Raw genomic sequence first — 20755 nt, forward strand, 5'->3', positions numbered from 1 at the left:
TGGAAACTTTAAAATATGATCCTTTAATGTTTGTTTGCAACTTTTATCTATAATGCTTGAGACCATGGAACTGGCTTGCCTTAAACGGTCCATGCTTATTTTAAAATAATAAATGTGCAATTTTATTTTTCTATTTCTTTAGAGTGCACACCAGCTATGGTCCGACCCAGCACGCTCTTTACTTTCTTCCAGCAACAAAATGTGAGCCTGAACATGACTGCTGCTTTGGGGATGCCCCAGTCCTCACCAAATGGAACAGCCAATAACTCCATTGCATTTGCAGCGAGGATTTTAGACATGGACAACGCTTCACTGTTACAGCCTTCCAGCAGCTTCTGCATGCGAAATCTGCCTGTGATCCGCGAAGATCTTGATGTGGTGTCAATCCGGTTCCGTACTGTCAGCGGTCCTTTTGTTAGCATTCCGGCTGAGTTCCCTGTTGTAATCCCATTGAACCTAGATTCTGGCATGGACAATGGTGGAATGCTTACTGTCAGTCTGCTGCTCAACAAGGTAAGACAACTTTTTATCAACCTTGATGGTGGAATGTTCCGCTTGTTCCCTCTATCTTTCTCTTCTTTTTTTAATTGTCAAATTGTTCTCCTTTATTTTCAAACATTAACACGTTTATTCCTCTGCCCAGTGGCGGTCAGCACGAAGAAAAAGACATTTACCTCTTCGCCGCTCTCTCTCACGTCGTGTCTCCTCCCCGTCAGCCGAACGGGAAGCAGCCAGGCTCCCCTTAGCCAATCACAATGCTGCAATGCAGAGTTGTGATTGGTCTGAGCACCGTAGTTCGACGCTCCGATGGGGACTGGGGGACTAGGCAAGTTCTCCACCCAGGCTGTAATGCAGTCTGGGTGCATTACAGCTTTGTTTGTGCTGCTGCAGCATGCACAAACAAATAAAATGATAATAACATCAAGTTATCATAATTTTATTTTTCCTTTCACTGCTGCAAAGCAGTGGGGCAATGCTCCTCCGCCTTAGCGGAGGAGCTGCAACTGCCATTATTATCCCTTAGCACTCTCATTTAGGTCTTGAGACGTGAAAAATATTGCATTACCTTGAGACATATTTAGTGGTCACTTTTATATATCAGGAAATGAAAGAAAAGAGTATATGTATAACCTGTCTAGATGAACCCCTGCACTTCCACAGCCAAATCCTTGAAATGGGGTGTTTCACTGTGCTCCTCCTTGAGCCCCACTCTTTTCAATGTGTATATGAGTCCACTGGCCCAAATGATTGTATGTTTTGGCATTAAGATCATGTCGTATGCGGATGATGTGCAGCTGTTGCTCTCCTATCAAGGGGATTCAGTAAGCGCTTAAGAATATTTGCTCTCTGTATGAAGACACTGTTAATTTGGCTTCAGTCTAAAAAGTTACAGCGCAACCCAGACAATACAGATATTCTTTTGTTTGGGTTAAACCCCTCTTTGGGGTGGACTGGTGCTTTGCCCAGTGAGGTCACCCCTCCACCCCCACCCACAGCAGTGGTCAGAAATCTGGGCGTAATATTTGACTCCCAAATTTCTTTCAAGTCCCAGGTTTCGGCGGTGGTTAGATCTTGTCACTGGATCCTCCGCATGCTCAGGAAAATTCTATAATTATTATGTAAATGTTCTGCATCTGGGTCTCTCTGAGTACTTAATCAAGCGTCTATAAGTAATACAGAACATGACACCACGCCTTATTTTCAGGTTACCTAAATATGCCTCACTATCTCATTACAAGGTGAAACTTCAGTGGCTTTCAGTCAGCAAGTGCATGATGTTCAAACCATGTCCCTGGCCCACCAAGCCCTCTTTAATAGAGGCTGTGCTTACTTAAATGAGAGGCTCAAGGAGTACACACTAGGAAGAATGTTATGATCTAGTGGCACAGGCCTGCTAACCATCCCCCGCTTCCGTAAACATCGGGGAGTCCTCCTTTAAGATCAGAGCAGTGAGTATGCGGAACCAGCTCCCTGCTCATGTGAGATTAATAACAGAGGAAGGACACTTCAAGAAGTCTCCGAAGACATATCCTTTTAAGCTTTAGGACTGGGTACACTTATGGGGGCTTGCCTCTTCCATCCTGTTTGTCTATCCAAGTAGTGGCACGCTAAATAACAGACACCCATTCATCCAATTCAATTCATTTAGTTAGTAGCACAAGATAAAAATATTTGTTCCCAGATAAGTTGTGCCGTTAAGGACACCCAGATAAGTTGTGCCGCTAAGGACACCCAGATAAGTTGTGCCGCTAAGGACACCCAGATAAGTTGTGCCGCTAAGGACACCCAGATAACTTGTGCCGCTAAGGACACCCAGATAAGTTGTGCTGCTAGGGACACCTTGGGAGTTTGAGGTGCGGGGACCTCCAATAGAAGTTGAGGTGCTAGGATCTCCCTGAATTGATGAGGTGCTTGGACCTCCTATATTGCTCTTATCAAGGTTTTTATTTTTCTTAATTTGTAAAAGAAAATAGGAGGTTCCCCTGTAATTTCTGGCAGGGAGGGGGATATTTTCACTGTATTACCACCGTTGGTGGTCTTTTAAATTTGTTTTTTTATTATGTTTTAGATTGTAACCCATTTGGGAGGTAAAGAATAAACTACATGATCATTTTTAATTTGATAAACACTGTTTGCCTGGTATATTCATTAGTGGCTCCAGTTGTATCCACTTTGATTTAGTTGCTCACTCTGCCTTGCTTGTGTTACTAATTTGTACTGTTAAGGTGATAAATACCTAGCCAGACCCCGTCTATGAGTAATGATTCAGAAATCCTAGTCTGCTACGTTGAAGACAGGGACTCTAAATCTTTTTCTATTTTATTTTTCTTAAGTCTTTTACCCCTTAATGAGGATTTCCTGCTAAAACCCCATTTTTTTAATGAATACGTTTGTAAAACAATAACAACTTGCGGATGAAATCCGAAAATAATAAAAGGTAGCGATGCAGAGCCGCTTTGGAGTGCGCGGCCTGCATCAATGGAAAGAGGTGAAAAACGGGAGTTAAACGAAGACATTAGGTAAGCTCATTATGGCATGAGGAAGTAGAACAAGGATGAAATTGAAGAATAATAGTTTACACAAAAAACAAAATATTAAGGTTTGATTAAACATCTAAAAATCTTTAAATATATTCAAACATTAGAAATAGTACATAAGCTGAAAGAAAAGGCAGGTTAATCTGGTCAGTCACGCAAGGATGGGACTAGGGAAGGGGGTGTAGGGAGATCTCCGTAAATTGGAGATCAGTATAGAGGCAGTAGGAAGGGAGGGTGGGGTTAAGCCACACACAAGGGAACTTCAAAATAGAGATAAAAATGAATAATGGTAATGAAGGAAAATGAACTTATCTGCTTGGAGCCGCATTTAAAAGAGGCTGATTGTTGATGGCTCATGTTTTCATGTGTTGCTATTGTTCTATTCTGGACCTTTTAATATTGTGATGTAAGCGGCTGCTTGGACTGCATTAAATGAATAATGCAAAATGTAGCCTCTGTTCTTGTAATGAAATTAATTTAGTTGGTAGTACAAGATAAAAAATATTTGTTCCCAATTATACCTACCTACATACGTATACGAGGGACTTCAATTTAGAGAAGCATGTAGTTGATGGTGATAGTATTCAACTGAGGTTTTGGTTTTCTTTTTTTCACGAAGTCCAAGAAAGCTTGTTATGCTTCCAATGCATACATTTATAAAATTGACACATTTGCCCTTCGGTCCTTATGTCGAGCAGAGTTTTGTTAACGGACGTTCCTTTTTTTTCTCAAGTTTCTGGTTGAGGCCTGAAGAAATTGTAAATTTGCCGCATGGGCTGTTATACTGCACATTCTCTGCACTCTACTTCCATGTAGTGTTAAGTTCAAATATCGCAACTTGTTTTTTTTCTTACGATTCTTTGCTTCGGAATGGAGTGTGTGCAGAATGATACCTCTGGATATTATTTTTTATTCTACTGCGTTCAGACTGTCCATGTGAGTGATTCGTCCTCACCGGAATGAAAGTGATCCTTGATAGATGGAGACTAAGAGAATTTAGGAGATTAGAAAACGTTGTAATGTTAACCGTTGCTTGTTTTAAAGGACGTAGCAATCAGGCCATATACGAATAACTCAAAGGAAGGTTGGATTATGAAAAGCATACCTTTCTTTATGTTGGCCCAAATGCCATTTGAACTTGGCATAGTCTGTTTGGCATTATGTATGTACTCATACCCCTTCCCAGGAAACAAGAGGATCGCTGTCGATCGCAGCCAACACAAGAGAAGTAACAATACCAATTGTACAGGATTACAGCGGCTGCCCCACAACGACCTACTGCCCCATATATATTTGCCTACTGAAGCCAGCCCTTATGTGTTGGTGATCAAGAATGTTCCCAAACCCACCATGCCTAAATCCCCTGAATCCTTGAGAAACAAGTGTTCATTGGCTCTGGGCTTTTATGAAGGACATTAAAATTATTAATTACATTATCCTGGTAACTAGAGTAGTCTGAATCGACCACTCGCTGAAAGATTGTGATGGGGACTGTGTGATCACTAATTGTTACTCTCCCCATCTTGTACACTCATTGCTAACTTTTTATGACGTTCGATTAAATAAGTCTGCCAACCGGCCAACTCCTTCCCTATGGTTACTTTTACAAACTACAGCCAAATGTTAACCAGTGTCTGGTTCATACACATCCCATGATTAGAAAACTTGTATCATTGTGTTCAGTCTTTGAATTACTTTTATTTAACTGATTTCAGCAGTAAGTAATCTTGAAAGTACAACACAATGGCTGTAGGCCCTGGTGGATTCTCTTAAACCGTTGGTACGTATACCTACTGATGGCCTTACCCGAGTTCCTTCTGGAACTCCAAGCAATGTCTGTAATTACAAGCACCACATTGGCCCCTATCACCAACCTTGTATCCTGGAACTTTGGATAACCTCAAAATGATCATGCCCGGATTGGTGCCAGTTTGTCGATGAGTTTGACATCTGTCTTTTTCAGGAGGCATGGTCCCTGGCCTCTCAGTTCTGTCCTGGCATTGTTAATTTAACCCAGGCCTCAGTAACATCAAGGAAGGGATGACCCTAGGGGGGTTTAACAATTTGGTTGAAAATATCTATGGGAGCGTACTTCAAAGAAATGAGGAAACTCCGGGGCTTTAATACCTGAGCCATAATTGGTATTTCCAAAGTGGATGACCTCTTTAAGAACAAAGGCTTTATCTCCTTTTAATCTCTCCAGAAGGATTATCAACTCCATGACAGGCAACATTTAAAATACTTAAAACTCAGACATGCATGGAGGGCAGATGGTATAGCTTCAGATCTTCCAGAATATGCACCTCTGGAGGGTAGGCTCCTGATGGGAGAACTGACCAACAAAGCTGTTTACTAAGACTATAGGACCATCAATGGTAATGCAATGGACAGCCTTAAAAAGCTGAGGGCTAAGTGGGAATCTGAACTGGGGATATTGTATAATCTTGATTGGGAGTCAGCCTTAATTCACCAGAAAGTAGTGGCAATCAAGTCTTGATTGCAACTTGCTCAGTGTAAAATCCTTCACCGGATCTACTTTGATTGCACACAACTCCATAAAATCGAAAGGGTGATGTCCCGAGTCTGTTTGAGATGTATAGGGCTGAGAGGAAACTTCCTACATACCCAGTGGATCTTCCCAATCATACATGATTACTGATAGAAAGTGATATACAAATTAAGTAAGGCTGTAGGAGCTACACTCACTAAAAACCCTAAGTATGTCCTTTCGGGTATACCCACCAATGTTGTTATTCCTCAAGCAAAGCTATTCTTCTGTAATTTGGCACTGGTGGTAGCAAAGAGAGATGTGGCAAAATACTGGGGAGCCTGTAAACCGCCAACTATGTTGGAATGGAGAACAGGGATGGACCTCTATATGGCTGCGGAGAAAGTCACCTATAACACTAGAGCGTGACCTAGTAAGCTCCATAAAGTATGGGGCAGGTGTATTGCATACCACAATCTCAAGGTTGCAGGTGAGGAATCTGGGTTTCTGTTCGCACAGGTCTGATGCTTAGTTTGTCCCCATTCATTATAACAGTCCATGTTTTGTAAATCTTTATCTGCTCCTATTGTAATATTGCTGAAAAGAGTCATTTATTTTATTATTCGGTGTTTTATATAGCGCGAACATGACCCTAAAAGGTATCAGTGCGCTTCACATTTACATAGCCTTAAATTTAGAACAGAATGTTTGACATGCACTTAATTAAAAATAACAAGCGTACAAATTTGCGAGAGATAATTGTGCTCCAAGATCATATGTATATATACATCGATTTGAGAGAGAAACATTTGTGCTTTCACAATCATATATACAATTCCAACGACTGCTAGGCGTTGATTTGTATTAACAGGGTGTGTGACAAGAAAGTAACCTAACAGTGTATAGTCTACTGAAATTATGGAAGGAACTTCCTCATAAAAAAGCACTTGGCTTCTTTTTTGAAGGCAGAAACTGACGATATTCTTCTAATGCTCATGGGGAGAGCGTTCCAAATTCTTGGTGCTGCACCAAAGAAGGCTCGGTCATAAGTTCTTTTCTTTCGGAAGAGGGCAGGTTTCAGTAATAGATCTCTATGGCTCCGAGAAAGTCTGCATCCTCCTGGTTATGTGATTTTCTGGGCTAGGTACATTGGTGTTTTGTAGTGTATCGCTTTGTGTGTGATACATGCCATTTTTCTTTGGATTCTTGCTTCGTAAGTTAACCATATGTACGCTTTCAGATGAGAGGTGATGTCAGTTTTTTTGGAGCCTGTTATAAGTCTCGTGGCCGCATTGAGATACGCTTTTAGTGGGGCTGTTGAAATCTTGGGTAGTCCTGCTAGAGTTGTGCATCCATACTCAATCCTCTCTATGACTAATGCGGACTGCTGTTTTAACATCTGAGTTAGCTATGAAAGGTTTCAGTTTTCTGAGGTAGCTTAAATGGAACCTGACATTTTTTGCCAACATGTTAATTTGTGGTAGCATGTTCAGGTTTTTGTCTAGCATAATTCCAAGGGATTTGGTTGAGTCTACTAGACTCGGAGTGCAACTTAGCACCGTTATCAGCTTGGTCCATTCCATGATACTCGTAGCGCTTTTCTGGGGGAATCAGAGGGAATTCTGATGTTCGAGGCATGTGGGCTGCTGAATTCATATCTGTGCATAGATCGCCGCCTAGTGTTGGGTCCGGATGATTGCACATTGTTGTCCTGGAAGAGTCTTCGAAGTATCACGAGATAGGTGGCTCCTCCCCTGGACTACAGTGCGCATGGGCATCGACTCCATCCCCAGATTGTTTTTTTCCGCCATTGGGTTCGGATGTCTTTGGTTCCGTCCTGTTGGAATCGATTGAAATTAACTTTACTTTGCTTGAGACCTTAAGGTCTTTAGGACTTGCGTCGGTATTGTCTTCCGTTTGGCTTCGCAACTTTCCTCGGCTCCGAACCGAAATTGTTCTTCCGCGTGCTTTCGGCGCGGAAGGGCCTAGTCGACGCTCCAGACTCTTCAACCACCCATCAGGGAACGAAGTCCATTCAAACGATGTCCGGTGTGTACCTCAAAGTACCCACATATCGACGTCCACCCGGTGTGCAACAAGTGCTTGTCGCCGGACCACGACGAGGCCAAGTGTATGGCCTGTTCCAGGTTCCGGTCCAAAATAACACTCAAGCTCCGTCGAGCTGCGTGCCTGGAGGCCCAGCAGTCTGCACCACCGCCTACGGACATTTTCGATGCTGGGGATGTCGAGGACGACGATATCCAGTAGATCACGGAATCTAACCCCGCGTCGGAGGTCGAGGACAACTACGGCGCAGAGACCGAGGATTTCGGTGAAGTCGTCGAGGAGGTAGGGGACGACGACGGGGCCCTTGCCACCGTGGAGGATAGCTCTGACGAGGAGCTTCCTCAAACTGACTCCGGGGCCGTCCAAATTAATAAGGCCAAGGTCGAGGGATCGCCTTCGGGCCTTACCCGAGACCTTGTTATAAGTTCCTCGGCTCCGCCTCCTGGCCCGGCCACGGACATTGATACCGATTCACTCCCGGTACCACAGAAACCAAAAGTGAAACCTACGGTCTCGACGCCGGAGATATTGAAACCGAAAGTGCGCATCGCGCTGCTCTGATCGAAGACTTCGGAGGCCTCGGCGCCGAAGAAATCGAAGATGGCCGTCGAGCCGAAGAGCCACGTCAAAATGGCCGACCCGAAGGCTACTGCATCAAAGCCCTTTAATAATAATAATAATAATAATAAGGGGTCGGACGCAGCCACATCGGCGCCGAAGACGGTCGACGCCAGCAAGGGTCGACTCGATCACAAAAAAACGGTTGACGACCTCAAGACGTCTATTGCTGACCCGTAGAAGCAGCCAGACGACCCGAAGTCCCTCTCTGCCTCGCTTCCACACGACAAGGCCAAGGGAGCTGCGCCGAGTGCGTCGAGTCCGAAGGGAACATCGTCGGTCTCCGCTCCGAAACCAGCCGCTAAAGACTCTGTCGAACCGGCGCGTCCATCCGCCGCGCTCACAAAAAAGGTTACGGAGTCCCTACAGCGAATTAGGGACGGCGGCGCAGCAGTCGAGCCGAAGGACCCTGCGCCAGCCAAGCCTCTGGAGAAACCGGCGAAGGCGCCCACGCCGATCCTTTTCATCTTGCCGCCTAAGACGGCGCCGAAGGCTTTCGCTGCGAAACTGGGGGCCGGCGAGCCCGAAAAGGTGTCTTCGACGCCGAAACCGTCGTTGGTGGTCCTCGGCCCACGTCTTCGACCAATTGCAGAGGAGGAGCGTCAGGAGCATTTCATCGACGCCGAAACAGGCAGACTTTCCCTCCTGAAGAGGAAAATCACCCCTGAGCCCCAATTAGAGTCGTACAAGATCCCACTCAAACGAAAGATGGACTCTGCTGGTACTGCTGCCTTAATGGAGCCCATTTCACCACAGGCTCACGAACTCTCGCCCACTCATTCCAATGTCGACGCTGGTGAAGGTGACGACGAAGATGAGTACAGCTATCCCGTCTACACAGACCCAGAGGATGTGACTGAACCCTGGTCTGCTGGAGGCGATCCTGGGGACCCGCATTCTGGACAGGACCCTCAGCTTTTCTCAGCCGAAACTTCCCCCACTGAGGACTCTGCGGCTTTCAATGCCCTCATTGAGAGGGCAGCGGCCAATCACAACGTCGAGCTGCATGCTGACCCGGTGGACGTCGACTTCCTCTTTGACACCTTTTCTGTCTCTGAAAAGACTGTAAAAACTCTGCCAATGCTGAAGGGTGTTTTAAAGCACGCGGCTGAAGTGTTCAAAGAACCCACCAGGGCGAGGGTCATCAACCCACGAATCGACAAAAAATACAAGGCGGCACCCACAGATCCAACTTATATTAAGGGACATTTGCCTCTGGACTCCCTGGTTGTCTCCAATGCCCGGAAAAGAGCCAACTCGCAGACTACGGGTGATGCTCCTCCCCCAGACAAGGAATCAAAAGTCTTTGAGGCTTCGGGGAAGAGGGTGGCAGCGCAGGCGGCCAACATATGGCGCATCTCCAACACGCAGGCGCTCCTGGCGCGTTATGACAGGGCACACTATGATACTCTAGAGACCCTTTTGCAGCATTTGCCCGATCAATACAAAGAAGCGGCTGAAATGTTGATACAAGAGGGGAAGCTTATCTCCAATGCTTCCATAAAGTGCGCTCTGGACGTGGCTGACACCGCCGCACGCGCAATTGACACTAGCGTTATGCTTCGTAGACATGCATGGCTAAGGATATCTGGGTTCAAGCCGGACATTCAAACCACCATCTTGAACCAAATGGTCAACCCAGATCACCTGTTTGGCCCTGAGGTTGACACCACCCTTGAGAAGATGAAAAAGGGAACCAACACTGCGAAATCTATGGGTGTCTTGCAGTCCCAGCAGTTTCGGAGTGGGTCCTTTCGTCGCTCCAATACCAGAGGCGCCTCAAGGGGGCAACTTTTGCAGTCAGCGCAATTCTACAAAAGCAACACCCAGACTGCTTATACCAACAAGGGTCGAGGTGGATACCGCGGCAACAACGCCAAGGGCAGAGGACGTGGCAACAACAGCTCCAGGTCCTCCACCGCCAACAAACAGTGACGCCTTGTCACTGCCCCCCCGACCACACAACACCGGTCGGGGGGAGACTCCAGCAGTTCCTGCCCGTGTGGAAGTCCATCACCACGGACAGGTGGGTCAGAAAACTTGTCCAATTCGGTTATTGTCTGGAGCTCACATCCACTCCACCCAACATACCCCCAAGGCACCGTCCTATGTCCGGCGAGCATTTGCACTTATTGCAGCAGGAAGTCACAGTCATGCTGCAAAAAGGGGCAATAGAGCTTGTGCCCTTGCAGGAAAGAGGTGCGGGAGTTTACTCCCTGTACTTTCTGATTCCAAAGAAGGACGGATCCCTCAGGCCCATCCTGGATCTCAGGCCCCTCAACTTTTACATCCTATCAGAGCATTTCCACATGCTCACACTGCAGCAAGTTCTCCCACTGCTTCAACGGGGGGACTTCCTAGCAACTCTGGACCTGAAGGATGCGTACTTCCACATCCCGCTACATCCTTCACACAGAAAATACCTCAGGTTCACCATCCAAAACCAGCACTACCAATTCAAGGTTTTGCCTTTTGGGGTCACCACGGCACCCAGGGTTTTCACAAAGTGCCTGGCGACGGTGGCGGCGCATCTGAGACGTCAGAACATCCACGTCTACCCCTATCTGGACGACTGGCTCATTCAGGCGAAGTCGGCCCAGCAGTGCGCCGAGCACGTGTCCCACACCATTCACCTTCTGCACGATCTGGGGTTCTCACTGAATTACCCAAAATCCCATCTCCAGCCCGCCCACATACGGCAGTATCTGGGTGCGACCATAAACACTCTGGCGGCCACAGCACAGCCGAATTCAGTGGGAGTCGACAGCATTCAATCGCTGATCCAAAAATTCAGACCTCAACACTCGCTTCCAGCAAGAGTGTTCATGCAGTTGATAGGCATGATGGCCTCCTGCATCTCCATTGTCCCGCACGCGAGACTACATATGCGTCCGCTTCAGGAGTGCTTGGCACGTCAGTGGACTCAGGCTCACAACCAGTTGAAAGACCTAGTGTTGGTGAGCGGTCGGGCATACAACTCTCTGTATTGGTGGAATCCACGAAACCTTTGCAAGGGCCGACCGTTTCAGGAGCCTGTGCCACAGATTATCCTGACAACGGACGCTTCTCTCCAGGGATGGGGAGCGCATGTACTCCAATACACTGTGCAGGGACTATGGACGCAGCAACAGGGGAAGATGCATATCAATGTTCTGGAACTGATGGCTATCTTCATGGCACTAAAGGCCTTCAAAGTACATCTATGCAACAAGGTCGTGTTGATTCGGACGGACAACATGACGGCGATGTACTACATTCAAAAGCAGGGAGGCACACACTCTCCGCAGCTGTCTCATCTGGCTCCGAGCATGTGAAAGTGGGCCATTCAGAGGAACATCTTCCTCATGGCAGAGCATCTCCCAGGCAAGGACAATCAGATGGCGGACCTGCTCAGCAGGCACAGCCACCAAATGCACAAGTGGGAGATACATCCATCAGTACTCCAGCCGTACTTGCAAAGGTGGGGTCATCCAGAGATAGACCTGTTCGCCACGCAGGAGAACGCAAAATGCCAAAACTTCGCCGCCAGGTTCCCACACCCACTGTCGCAGGGCAATGCGATATGGATGAACTGGTCAGGCAAATTTACGTACGCTTTTCCCCCAGCACCTCTGATACCGCTGGTGGCAGGCAAACTCCGGCAACACTCGATGACTCTCATCCTAGTTGCTCCAACATGGGCTCGTCAACCATGGTACACCACGTTTCTGGAACTGTCCGTGGTACCGCATCAAAGGCTACATCTCACACCCAGCCTTCTGACGCAGAGCCATGGCGACATTCAGCACCCAGATCCGCAACAGCTCAAAGTGGCAATCTGGCTCCTGAAGTCCTAGAGTTTGGCTACCTGAACTTACCTCCCAATTGCATGGACATCATTCGGGAGGCGAGGAAGCCCACTACTAGAGCCTGCTACGCGGCAAAATGGAAGCGGTTTGTCATTTATTGTGCGAACCACAACATTAACCCGCTGGATGCTTCTATTCAGAACATCATCTGTTACCTGTTCCATCTGTACAAGTGTAATCTGGCCTATACTTCCATTCGCATTCATCTGTCTGCAATGGGCGCGTATCTCCAAAATAGACAACACCTTTCACTCTTCAAGGTGCCTGCCATCAAAGCATTTTTGGAAGGCCTCAAAGAGTCATTCCGCCACGGACTCCACCAGCTCCTGAGTGGAACCTCCATGTGGTTCTTACCAGACTGATGGGTCCTCCCTTTGAACCACTGCATTCCTGCGAGATTCAGTTCTTGACATGGAAAGTGGCTTTCCTCGTAGCAATTACATCGCTACGGAGGGTTAGTGAATTGCAAGCCCTCACAATCCAAGAGCCATTTATCCAAATTCATTCCAACAGGGTGGTGCTCCGCACTAACCCTAAGTTTCTGCCCAAGGTTGTGTCTCAGTTCCACATCAACCAAACAATCGAATTACCTGTTTTCTTTCAAAATCCTGAGTCACTGGCGGAGCGGATGCTCCACACCCTTGACGTTAAACGGGCCCTAATGTATTACATTGATAGGACCAAGGATTTTAGAAAAACTAAGCAGCTCTTTGTCGCCTTTGCGCCACACCACAAAGGTAACCCTATTTCCTAGGCTGGTATTGCTAGGTGGATCGTTAAATGTATCCAGATCTGCTATGCAAAAGCAAAACGCACTCTTACCATTCCACCAAGAGCCCACTCCACCAGAAAGTTGGGGGCCTCTATGGCTTTCCTTGGAAACATTCCCTTATTGGACATATGTAGAGCAGCCACATGGTCTACCACACACACATTTACTAAGCATTACTGTGTTGATGTGCACTCCAAACAGCAGGCAGCTGTAGGGCAGGCTGTTCTCAAGACACTTTTCCAAACTGCTGCAGCTGGCACGGGCGGCCGCCGCTAATGGAGGGACTGCTATGTATTCTATGCACAGATATGAATTCAGCAGCCCACATGCCTCGAACCGAATATGCTACTTACTAGTATGCATCTGTTCTTGGCATGTAGGGCTGCTGACATTCATATCACCTCCTCCCCGGCGCCTGTAGCAGCTGCCGTATTCACATATATACTCATAGCATGGTCATCATTCACTGAGTTTCACTCCATCTTGGCCACAATGGCTAAAACAATCTGGGGATGGAGTCGATGCCCATGCACACTGTTGTCCAGGGGAGGAGCCACCTATCTCGTGATACTTCGAAGACTCTTCCAGGACAACAATGTGCAATCATCCGGACCCAACACTAGGCGGCGATCTATGCACAGATATGAATGTCAGCAGCCCTACATGCCAAGAACAGATGCATTCTAGTAAGTAGCATATTCGTTATGCGGGTTAAGCTTGAGATGATTACTAGTTATCCAATGGACGGTCCTCTTTAATGCCTGGTTCATGATACCGATATCTTCCTGTGATGTAATCTTGATATAAAGCTGTGTGTCATCTGCATACATGTGGAAGGAGATGTTTGCCTGCTGTAAAATGTCTGTTAGTGGTTCTACTTAAGATAGAATATAGCAGGGGATAGTGTTGAACCCTGCGGTACACCAGTAATGATTTGGGGATGATGCAGATAGTGTTTGGTTCACTATGAATCATTGTGATCTGTTCTCTAAGAAGGATCTGAACCACTCTAGGACTGTATCCTCTAAACCCATACTTTCTTTCAGGTCTTCTGAAATAATGATTGTTGCCTGGACCACTCTTGCCTGCAATGTGATTTTTGTTATTCATGGGCACATACTGGTACCCGTATGTACTGCTTTTAAATAATCAAATAAAAATAATTTACCAAAAAATAAACACCTGTGTGAAAACTACCCTACTTTGTGCGGCCAAGGAAATTGATTTGGGTACTCCAGATATATTGTGTGCAGTTTCCTATCAATTAAATTTACAATTTATATAATCTCTACAGTAGATCAGTGAGTAACTGTTCTGAGCTAACAGTTATTCACCTTGTAGACTCTCACATAGCAGCCCTCCCAGTTGGTTCTCACAAAATTGTTGCAGGTGATTTAACTGCAATTTTGAATCATTGAGTTGTAGTGTAGAGAGCTTTACTGGTGAAGAAGACCAGGTTTCGTAAATGTAAATTGATACTTGTATAGCGCACTACTCACCTGCAAGGGTCTCAAGGCGCTTGTACGAATACCGCTGTGGAACCCATCCTGGCTTTCCCTGTGAGGCGTCCACTCCTGGGCACCCCCAAGGTGGAGGCCAGGCATCCTTAGCGTTGTGGGGGCCGTTGTGGAGATTAAGCAAGCTATTGCCCAGAGTTGCAGAGTGGGACTCCATGGTTGGAATAGACACTGAGGCGAGAATTATCAGGTCCGTGGAATTATGAGCCCAAGACCCGCCAAGGCGGGGAATTGAACCCTGGTCCCGGGCTAGACCTCTGCATCAGGGTCTGCCGCTCTGATCATCGAGCCACACTTCTTGGTCAGTTTCTGGGTTGACAATCCCCCCTATACAGAAATGGGAAGCTGCAGCAATCCAATTGAATGCATTTACCCTTAAACAAGGTCTTCGATCCTGTTAAGGGAGAATGCCTCAGACAAATAGGGTAGATATACTTTCAATCAATTGCATAACACCATTCTTATGGACTGTACATTGCTCAACATTTGACTTTGGCCTAAATTGGTTGATATGATTGTAACCCCTTGGCTGGACAATGACCATATACTCTGGTTCCTACTTTGGGACCATTGGGAATTATTCTATCTAACTCCCTCCCAGAACCCTTAGATAGAAGGCTTAGACTCACTAACAACAAACATAGGATAAAACAGAGGTCCATGGTAGAGACCACGACAGCATTGAGGGAGGTATACAAAATGGTTGCCTATGGGTTGGAAACTATACAGTCTTAAACTAAATCCCTGGAGAATATTAGTGCAATTCATAACTTCATGATTTCACTGTTAAGGAGTCTTTTTTGTAGCGTCCAAGAGCCTTCCAGGAAGAAAAGCACAGAGCTCATAGAGTACGTAAAGTAATGAAGCATGCAGAGTAACCATACAAACCAAAAAAAGAAACTTGATCCAAGATGCCAGATGGTCCCATAAAGTTGTCACATTCTGTGCTAAAAGAGAATGGGAATATGATAATTAGACTACCACGTAATGTGCCATTAAAGAGAAGGACCATAGTTCTTTTTGGTGTATTCTTGCTAAGGGTGGTATGGATGAATAGTTCCCAATAGACAACAACAATTCCACAGCTGATTGGTTTGACCATTTTTCAGAGCTCTATGCCTCCTCAACAGAGTGAGCCCATAGAGCCAGTGGATACATATTTAGTCATAGAATAGGAAGTCTTGGGTGAGGTGAACAACAAACTGACTTATTCACACAGTTTATACCAGCTCATGAAACTGTTTTCACTTCCAGTTCTGAAATGAGCAAATCAATAGATTTTATTACCCCAAATAAACCTCCAGCTATGGATTAGATCCCTGGGGATCTATTTGGGGCAGAAAATTACATTTTAATGTCCATATCCTGCCGCTGCGGCCGGCACAGGTAAGCACAGTGGGGCGGTAAGGTGTGAGCAGAGTGGGGTGGGAGGAGCCCTGTGAGTCGACATATGATGGAATAGGTATAATTAAATAAATAAGCATTACCTATTCTATCGTCTGTCGACCCCCCCCCCCATCACGCCACACACACAAACACACACACACACGCACACAAACACACACACACACACACACACACACACACACACACACACACACACACACACACACCCTCACCCTCACCCTCACACACACGTCAGAGATCAACATTGGGAAAACAACGTGTTTGGTCTTTAACCCCTTTGCCATGCTGCAAATTTCGCCGCGGTGCGAGGGGGTCGGAGCTGGACGTGGAGCTCAGGTACCCAGGACGGCTCCCGGCCGTCATAAATCACGGAAGCGCGTGTGCTCATGACGGCCGGGAGCCGTCCAAACTCCGCCCACCAATTAATTTTCCCGCACAGGCGGGGAATTACCTGCGCGTGGGCGGAGCGACAATGGTCGGATGGCTCCCAGCCATCATGAGCACACGTCTACTGTGACTCATGACGGCCGGGAGCCGCCATGAGCCTCAATGAGGTTAACCCCTGTATATCTACCAGAACTAACTCTACACTTAATGGGGTTCTGTTGGAGTGAGTACACACATTTGATTATCAGGGGGTTACCCTGACAAACCACTTTGATTGGCTACCCAACATTATCAAATCTAGAATAAAATTGAAACACCGCTCTAGGAATTGTAAAGGCAGGGCTTTAAGTGGGGGGGTGAGGGTCTGTGGGGTCTGAACACCACCAGTTTTTTTGTGGGGGCCTCGAAACGGGTGTCTAGGGGGCTCTGTTTTCGGGCCTCAAAGGTAGGGTGACCAGACGTCCCGGTTTTTGTTGATGTTTCGGGTGAGCATGCACGCGCAATACTTAAGGCGTGACTTCATTGTAGCAGGAAGGGAAATCCTTTGAAGAGAGACACTTTCTCTCAGGATTTTCTTTCTCTTTGAACATGCAGCGCCACCTACGTCATCGTGCCTGCCATCGGCACAACAGCTGGCTAGAATCGGCACAACCCTGCTTCTCCGGCCTGCAGCAAGATTTCTCCACCAACCAGTGTGACCCTGCTCTGCCTTAAAGCAAGCGAGGGACGAGGGTCTACAACAGAATACAGCAGCAGTTAAAAGGAAACTTGCCTTCGTGACGCCTCCCCAGCCCTACCAGCACCGTCGGCACCCTGCCTCCACATCAGAGATGCCTCAGCCAGGATCCTTCTGAAGCCACAGAAGACTTCCCCTCACAGCCTGCAAGCCCGCAGCGTGAGTATTTTAATGCCCGTTTTTTAATCCCCTTCCCCGCAGCTTTCTCATTCCGCCGCAAAGCGCCATTCATCTTTTTCAAAACACTCTCACTGCCAATGCTGACTTGTTCTGTTTATTGATTTTATATATGCAGTGGTAAAGCACACCCTCGTAGAAAGCACAAAGGGAAACCAAGGCAAATATTGAGCGCCACTGGTTCCCCAGAATTCGAAAATATTGTTACAATTGAGAATTTTAGTTTTGCTTGTGGCTGCATTGAACATTTTCAGGCACAATTCCGAAGTAAGTAGATATGTTTTTTTGAATGTTTGGTATTTTAAGGCTTATACTTAAATATATATGTTCGAGGCATATGGGCTGCAGATGGTACATTATGAATAGATCGCCATCTGGTGTTGGGCTCGGATGATTGCACTTTGTTTTTCTCTTGGAGAGTCTTTTGTATGTTGGTGACTCCTCCCTTAGTTGGTAGTGCGCATGGGCATCGGCTCCATCCTTAGATTGTTTTTTTCCGCCATCGGGTTCGGATGAAGATCGAGACGCTCCAGATCAACTTCAGAAGAAAGTGATTTTTCGGCGCGTATTCCCTTTCCAATTCGACGGTATTGTTAGCGAACGCGTTCTTTTCCATCCGACGCGTTACAAATTCAAAATAGAAGAGAAAAACTTGGATCTACGTCGAAGAACAGGAGACCTTTCTCGACGCAGTCAAGCCCGGAGTCCATGGAAAGGACTCCATTCAAAAAATGTCCATCGTGTGGTGCTAAGTTCCCACACAAGGACCTACACGAGGTGTGCAACCTCTGTCTATCGCCTGAACACGAATCCAGGGACTGCGAAGCCTGCGCAGCATTCTCCTCCAAGCTAACGATTAGAAATCGTCGAGCCCGAAGACACGAGGCTTCCAGAATGCAGGCGGAGGCAATCCCGGAGCTGTTCGGGGACGAACAAATCGAGGAAGAAGAGGACCAGTCGGGGTCGGAAGGGGACCAGTCGGAGGTTGAAGAACTCTTCGAGCAACAAACCGTGAGTGACGACGTCCCCTTACCGAAAAACCGACCCCGTGCGGTAACGACCCCGCCCTCGGGCCCGGTCAAACCGCTGAAAAAAGTTTCCGACGCCCCGCCTTCGGGCCCGGCAACGAAACCGAAACTGAAACCGAAACACTCGGAATCCCACCACGTCGGATCCGAGAAAAGGGCGTCATCGACTTCGACACCGAGGCTGCATACAAAGGAGAGCTCGGTATCGAAACATTCCATGTCGAAAAAGAAATATGATGTATCGCCCAAAAGACACTCGATACCCAAAAAGTCGGAATCGAGCAGACATTCGGTGTCGAAAACAGAAAGATCTGAAGATCGAAAACAAAAACAGCTCTCGGAACCAGGACCCTCGGTACCGATTCAAGAGCAACAAACAGATCCCAAACAAAAGATCTTGTTTATTGACCCACAGACTGGGAAAGTGGTCACGAAGAACAGAAAGAGTGAACAGTCAGAAGATAAACCTCTTCCTTCAAAAAAGAGAACAATGGGGACGAACATAACTCCTCCTGCTTCTCCTCGTCCTAGAGACACACCCTCTTCTCCTATTCCTCACAATAGGCCACATATTCCTACACCCTCCACACCAAGACCAGCTACACCTCAGTCAGATGTAGACAGTGATATAGGGGAGGGAGAACCTCAAGGGGATGACGAATCTATCCAAGATGAGGAAGATCCATGGGAAAATTACGATGTAGGGTCAGATGAGGACAACGACCCAGAGCTATACCCCTCAAAGCATTCACCACCTGATGATAACACAGGTTTTGTGCAGCTCATTAATAGGGCAGCAAAATATCACAAACTAGATATGCACACAGAACCTCAGATAGAGGATTTCTTGTTAGAGACTCTACCTAGTGCACAGAGAACATCAGGTACTCTTCCTATGCTAAAGGGTCTTCTCACTCACACAGAAGAAATATTCGAAAACCCAGTGAGAGCCAGGGTGTTAAACCCAAGAATCGATAAGAAATACAAAGCGGCTCCAAAGGACCCAATATTTATTAGAGGGCATGTACCTCTAGACTCGCTGGTGGTCTCAAACGCTCGTAAAAGAGCAAACTCATTATCTACAGGAGAGGCTCCGCCACCAGATAAAGAGTCGAAGTTAATAGATGCATCAGGCAAAAGAGTAGCATCACAGGCAGCGAATAGCTGGCGTATAGCTAATACACAAGCACTACTCGCACGTTACGACAGGGCACATTATGATGAGTTAGAAAAACTTCTCACACATCTTCCAAAAGAACATCAGAAGAAGGCAGACCAATTAATACAGGAAGGTAAAATAATAACCAATACTTCCATTAAGTGTGCATTAGACGCAGCAGACACTGCAGCAAGGTCTATTAACACTAGTGTCATGCTAAGAAGGCACGCGTGGCTTAGAATCTCAGGATTCAAACAAGAAGTTCAAACAGCCCTACTGAACAGACCATTTGATCAGAAGACATTGTTTGGTTCAAGTACAGACGAGACATTAGAAAAGATGAAGAAAGATACGGAAACGGCTAAGTCAATGGGAGCATTGCAACAGCCAACGCACAGAGGTTCCTTTCGTAGATCCACCTATAGAGGGGGCTCAAAAAACACAGGAACAAATCAGCAATCCACATCTTTCACACCAACATCACCCAGAGGTAATTCAAGAGGTAATTACAGAGGTAACAACAATAAGGGTAGAGGCCGCGGAAATAATAACAACCGCAACGCCTCAACACCAAAACAGTGACTTCATAGATCTCCCCCCAGACCACATAACACCAGTCGGGGGACGTCTATCACAGTTCCTACCTGTCTGGGAAAACATCACGTCAGACAAGTGGGTGAGACAAATTATCCAACATGGTTATTGCCTAGAACTCACAGCTACCCCACCAAACATCCCCCCCAAACAGCGTCCAATGAGTCAGGATCATCTGACATTGTTAAGGGAAGAAGTGCTAGCACTTCTACAAAAGCATGCAATAGAGAAGGTCCCAAAGGATCAACAAGGAACAGGAGTATACTCTCTATACTTCCTGATCCCCAAAAAGGACGGGTCCCTACGACCAATATTAGACCTCAGACCTCTCAATGCTTACATAAATTCGGAACACTTCCACATGGTCACACTCCAACAAGTACTCCCTTTACTGAAGAAAGGGGACTTTCTTTCTACACTGGATCTAAAAGACGCTTACTTTCATATCCCAATTCACAAAGCCCACAGAAAATACCTAAGGTTTGTGTTAGAAGGACAACACTACCAGTTCAAGGTCCTTCCGTTCGGTGTCACAACAGCACCGAGAGTTTTCACAAAATGCCTAGCTGTGGTGGCAGCACACCTAAGAAGACAACAAATACATGTCTTCCCATACTTGGACGATTGGCTAATAAAGGCCAAATCAAAGGAGGAATGTCTTCACAACACACAGAAGACAATTCAACTGCTGCACCACCTAGGGTTTACGGTGAACTACAAAAAATCACACCTGCAACCAAACCAGATCCAGCAATACCTGGGGGCTACAGTAGACACAGAAAAGGCAATAGCATACCCCAACCCAATCAGAGTACAGACAATGGTCGGGTTAATACAAAGATTTCAACCACAACACTCACTACCAGCACGAGTGTTTATGCAACTATTAGGCATGATGTCCTCTTGCATACTGCTAATA

The 20755-nt window shown here is 46.6% G+C and overlaps 1 protein-coding gene across 1 annotated transcript in view; it reads left to right on the forward strand.

Annotated features, from left to right (window-relative positions):
- PGAP6 (post-GPI attachment to proteins 6) overlaps positions 1–20755 on the forward strand; it is a 654474-nt gene that overhangs the window by 241971 nt on the left and 391748 nt on the right. The window contains exon 6 of the mRNA XM_086941336.1: positions 143–513. Coding sequence (XP_086797462.1) covers positions 143–513 — 371 coding nt within the window. The remainder of the gene's footprint in view (positions 1–142; positions 514–20755) is intronic.

This window comes from Lissotriton vulgaris, chromosome 10 (assembly GCF_964263255.1).
Source record: "Lissotriton vulgaris chromosome 10, aLisVul1.2, whole genome shotgun sequence".
NCBI classification, from domain to species: Eukaryota; Metazoa; Chordata; class Amphibia; order Caudata; family Salamandridae; genus Lissotriton; species Lissotriton vulgaris.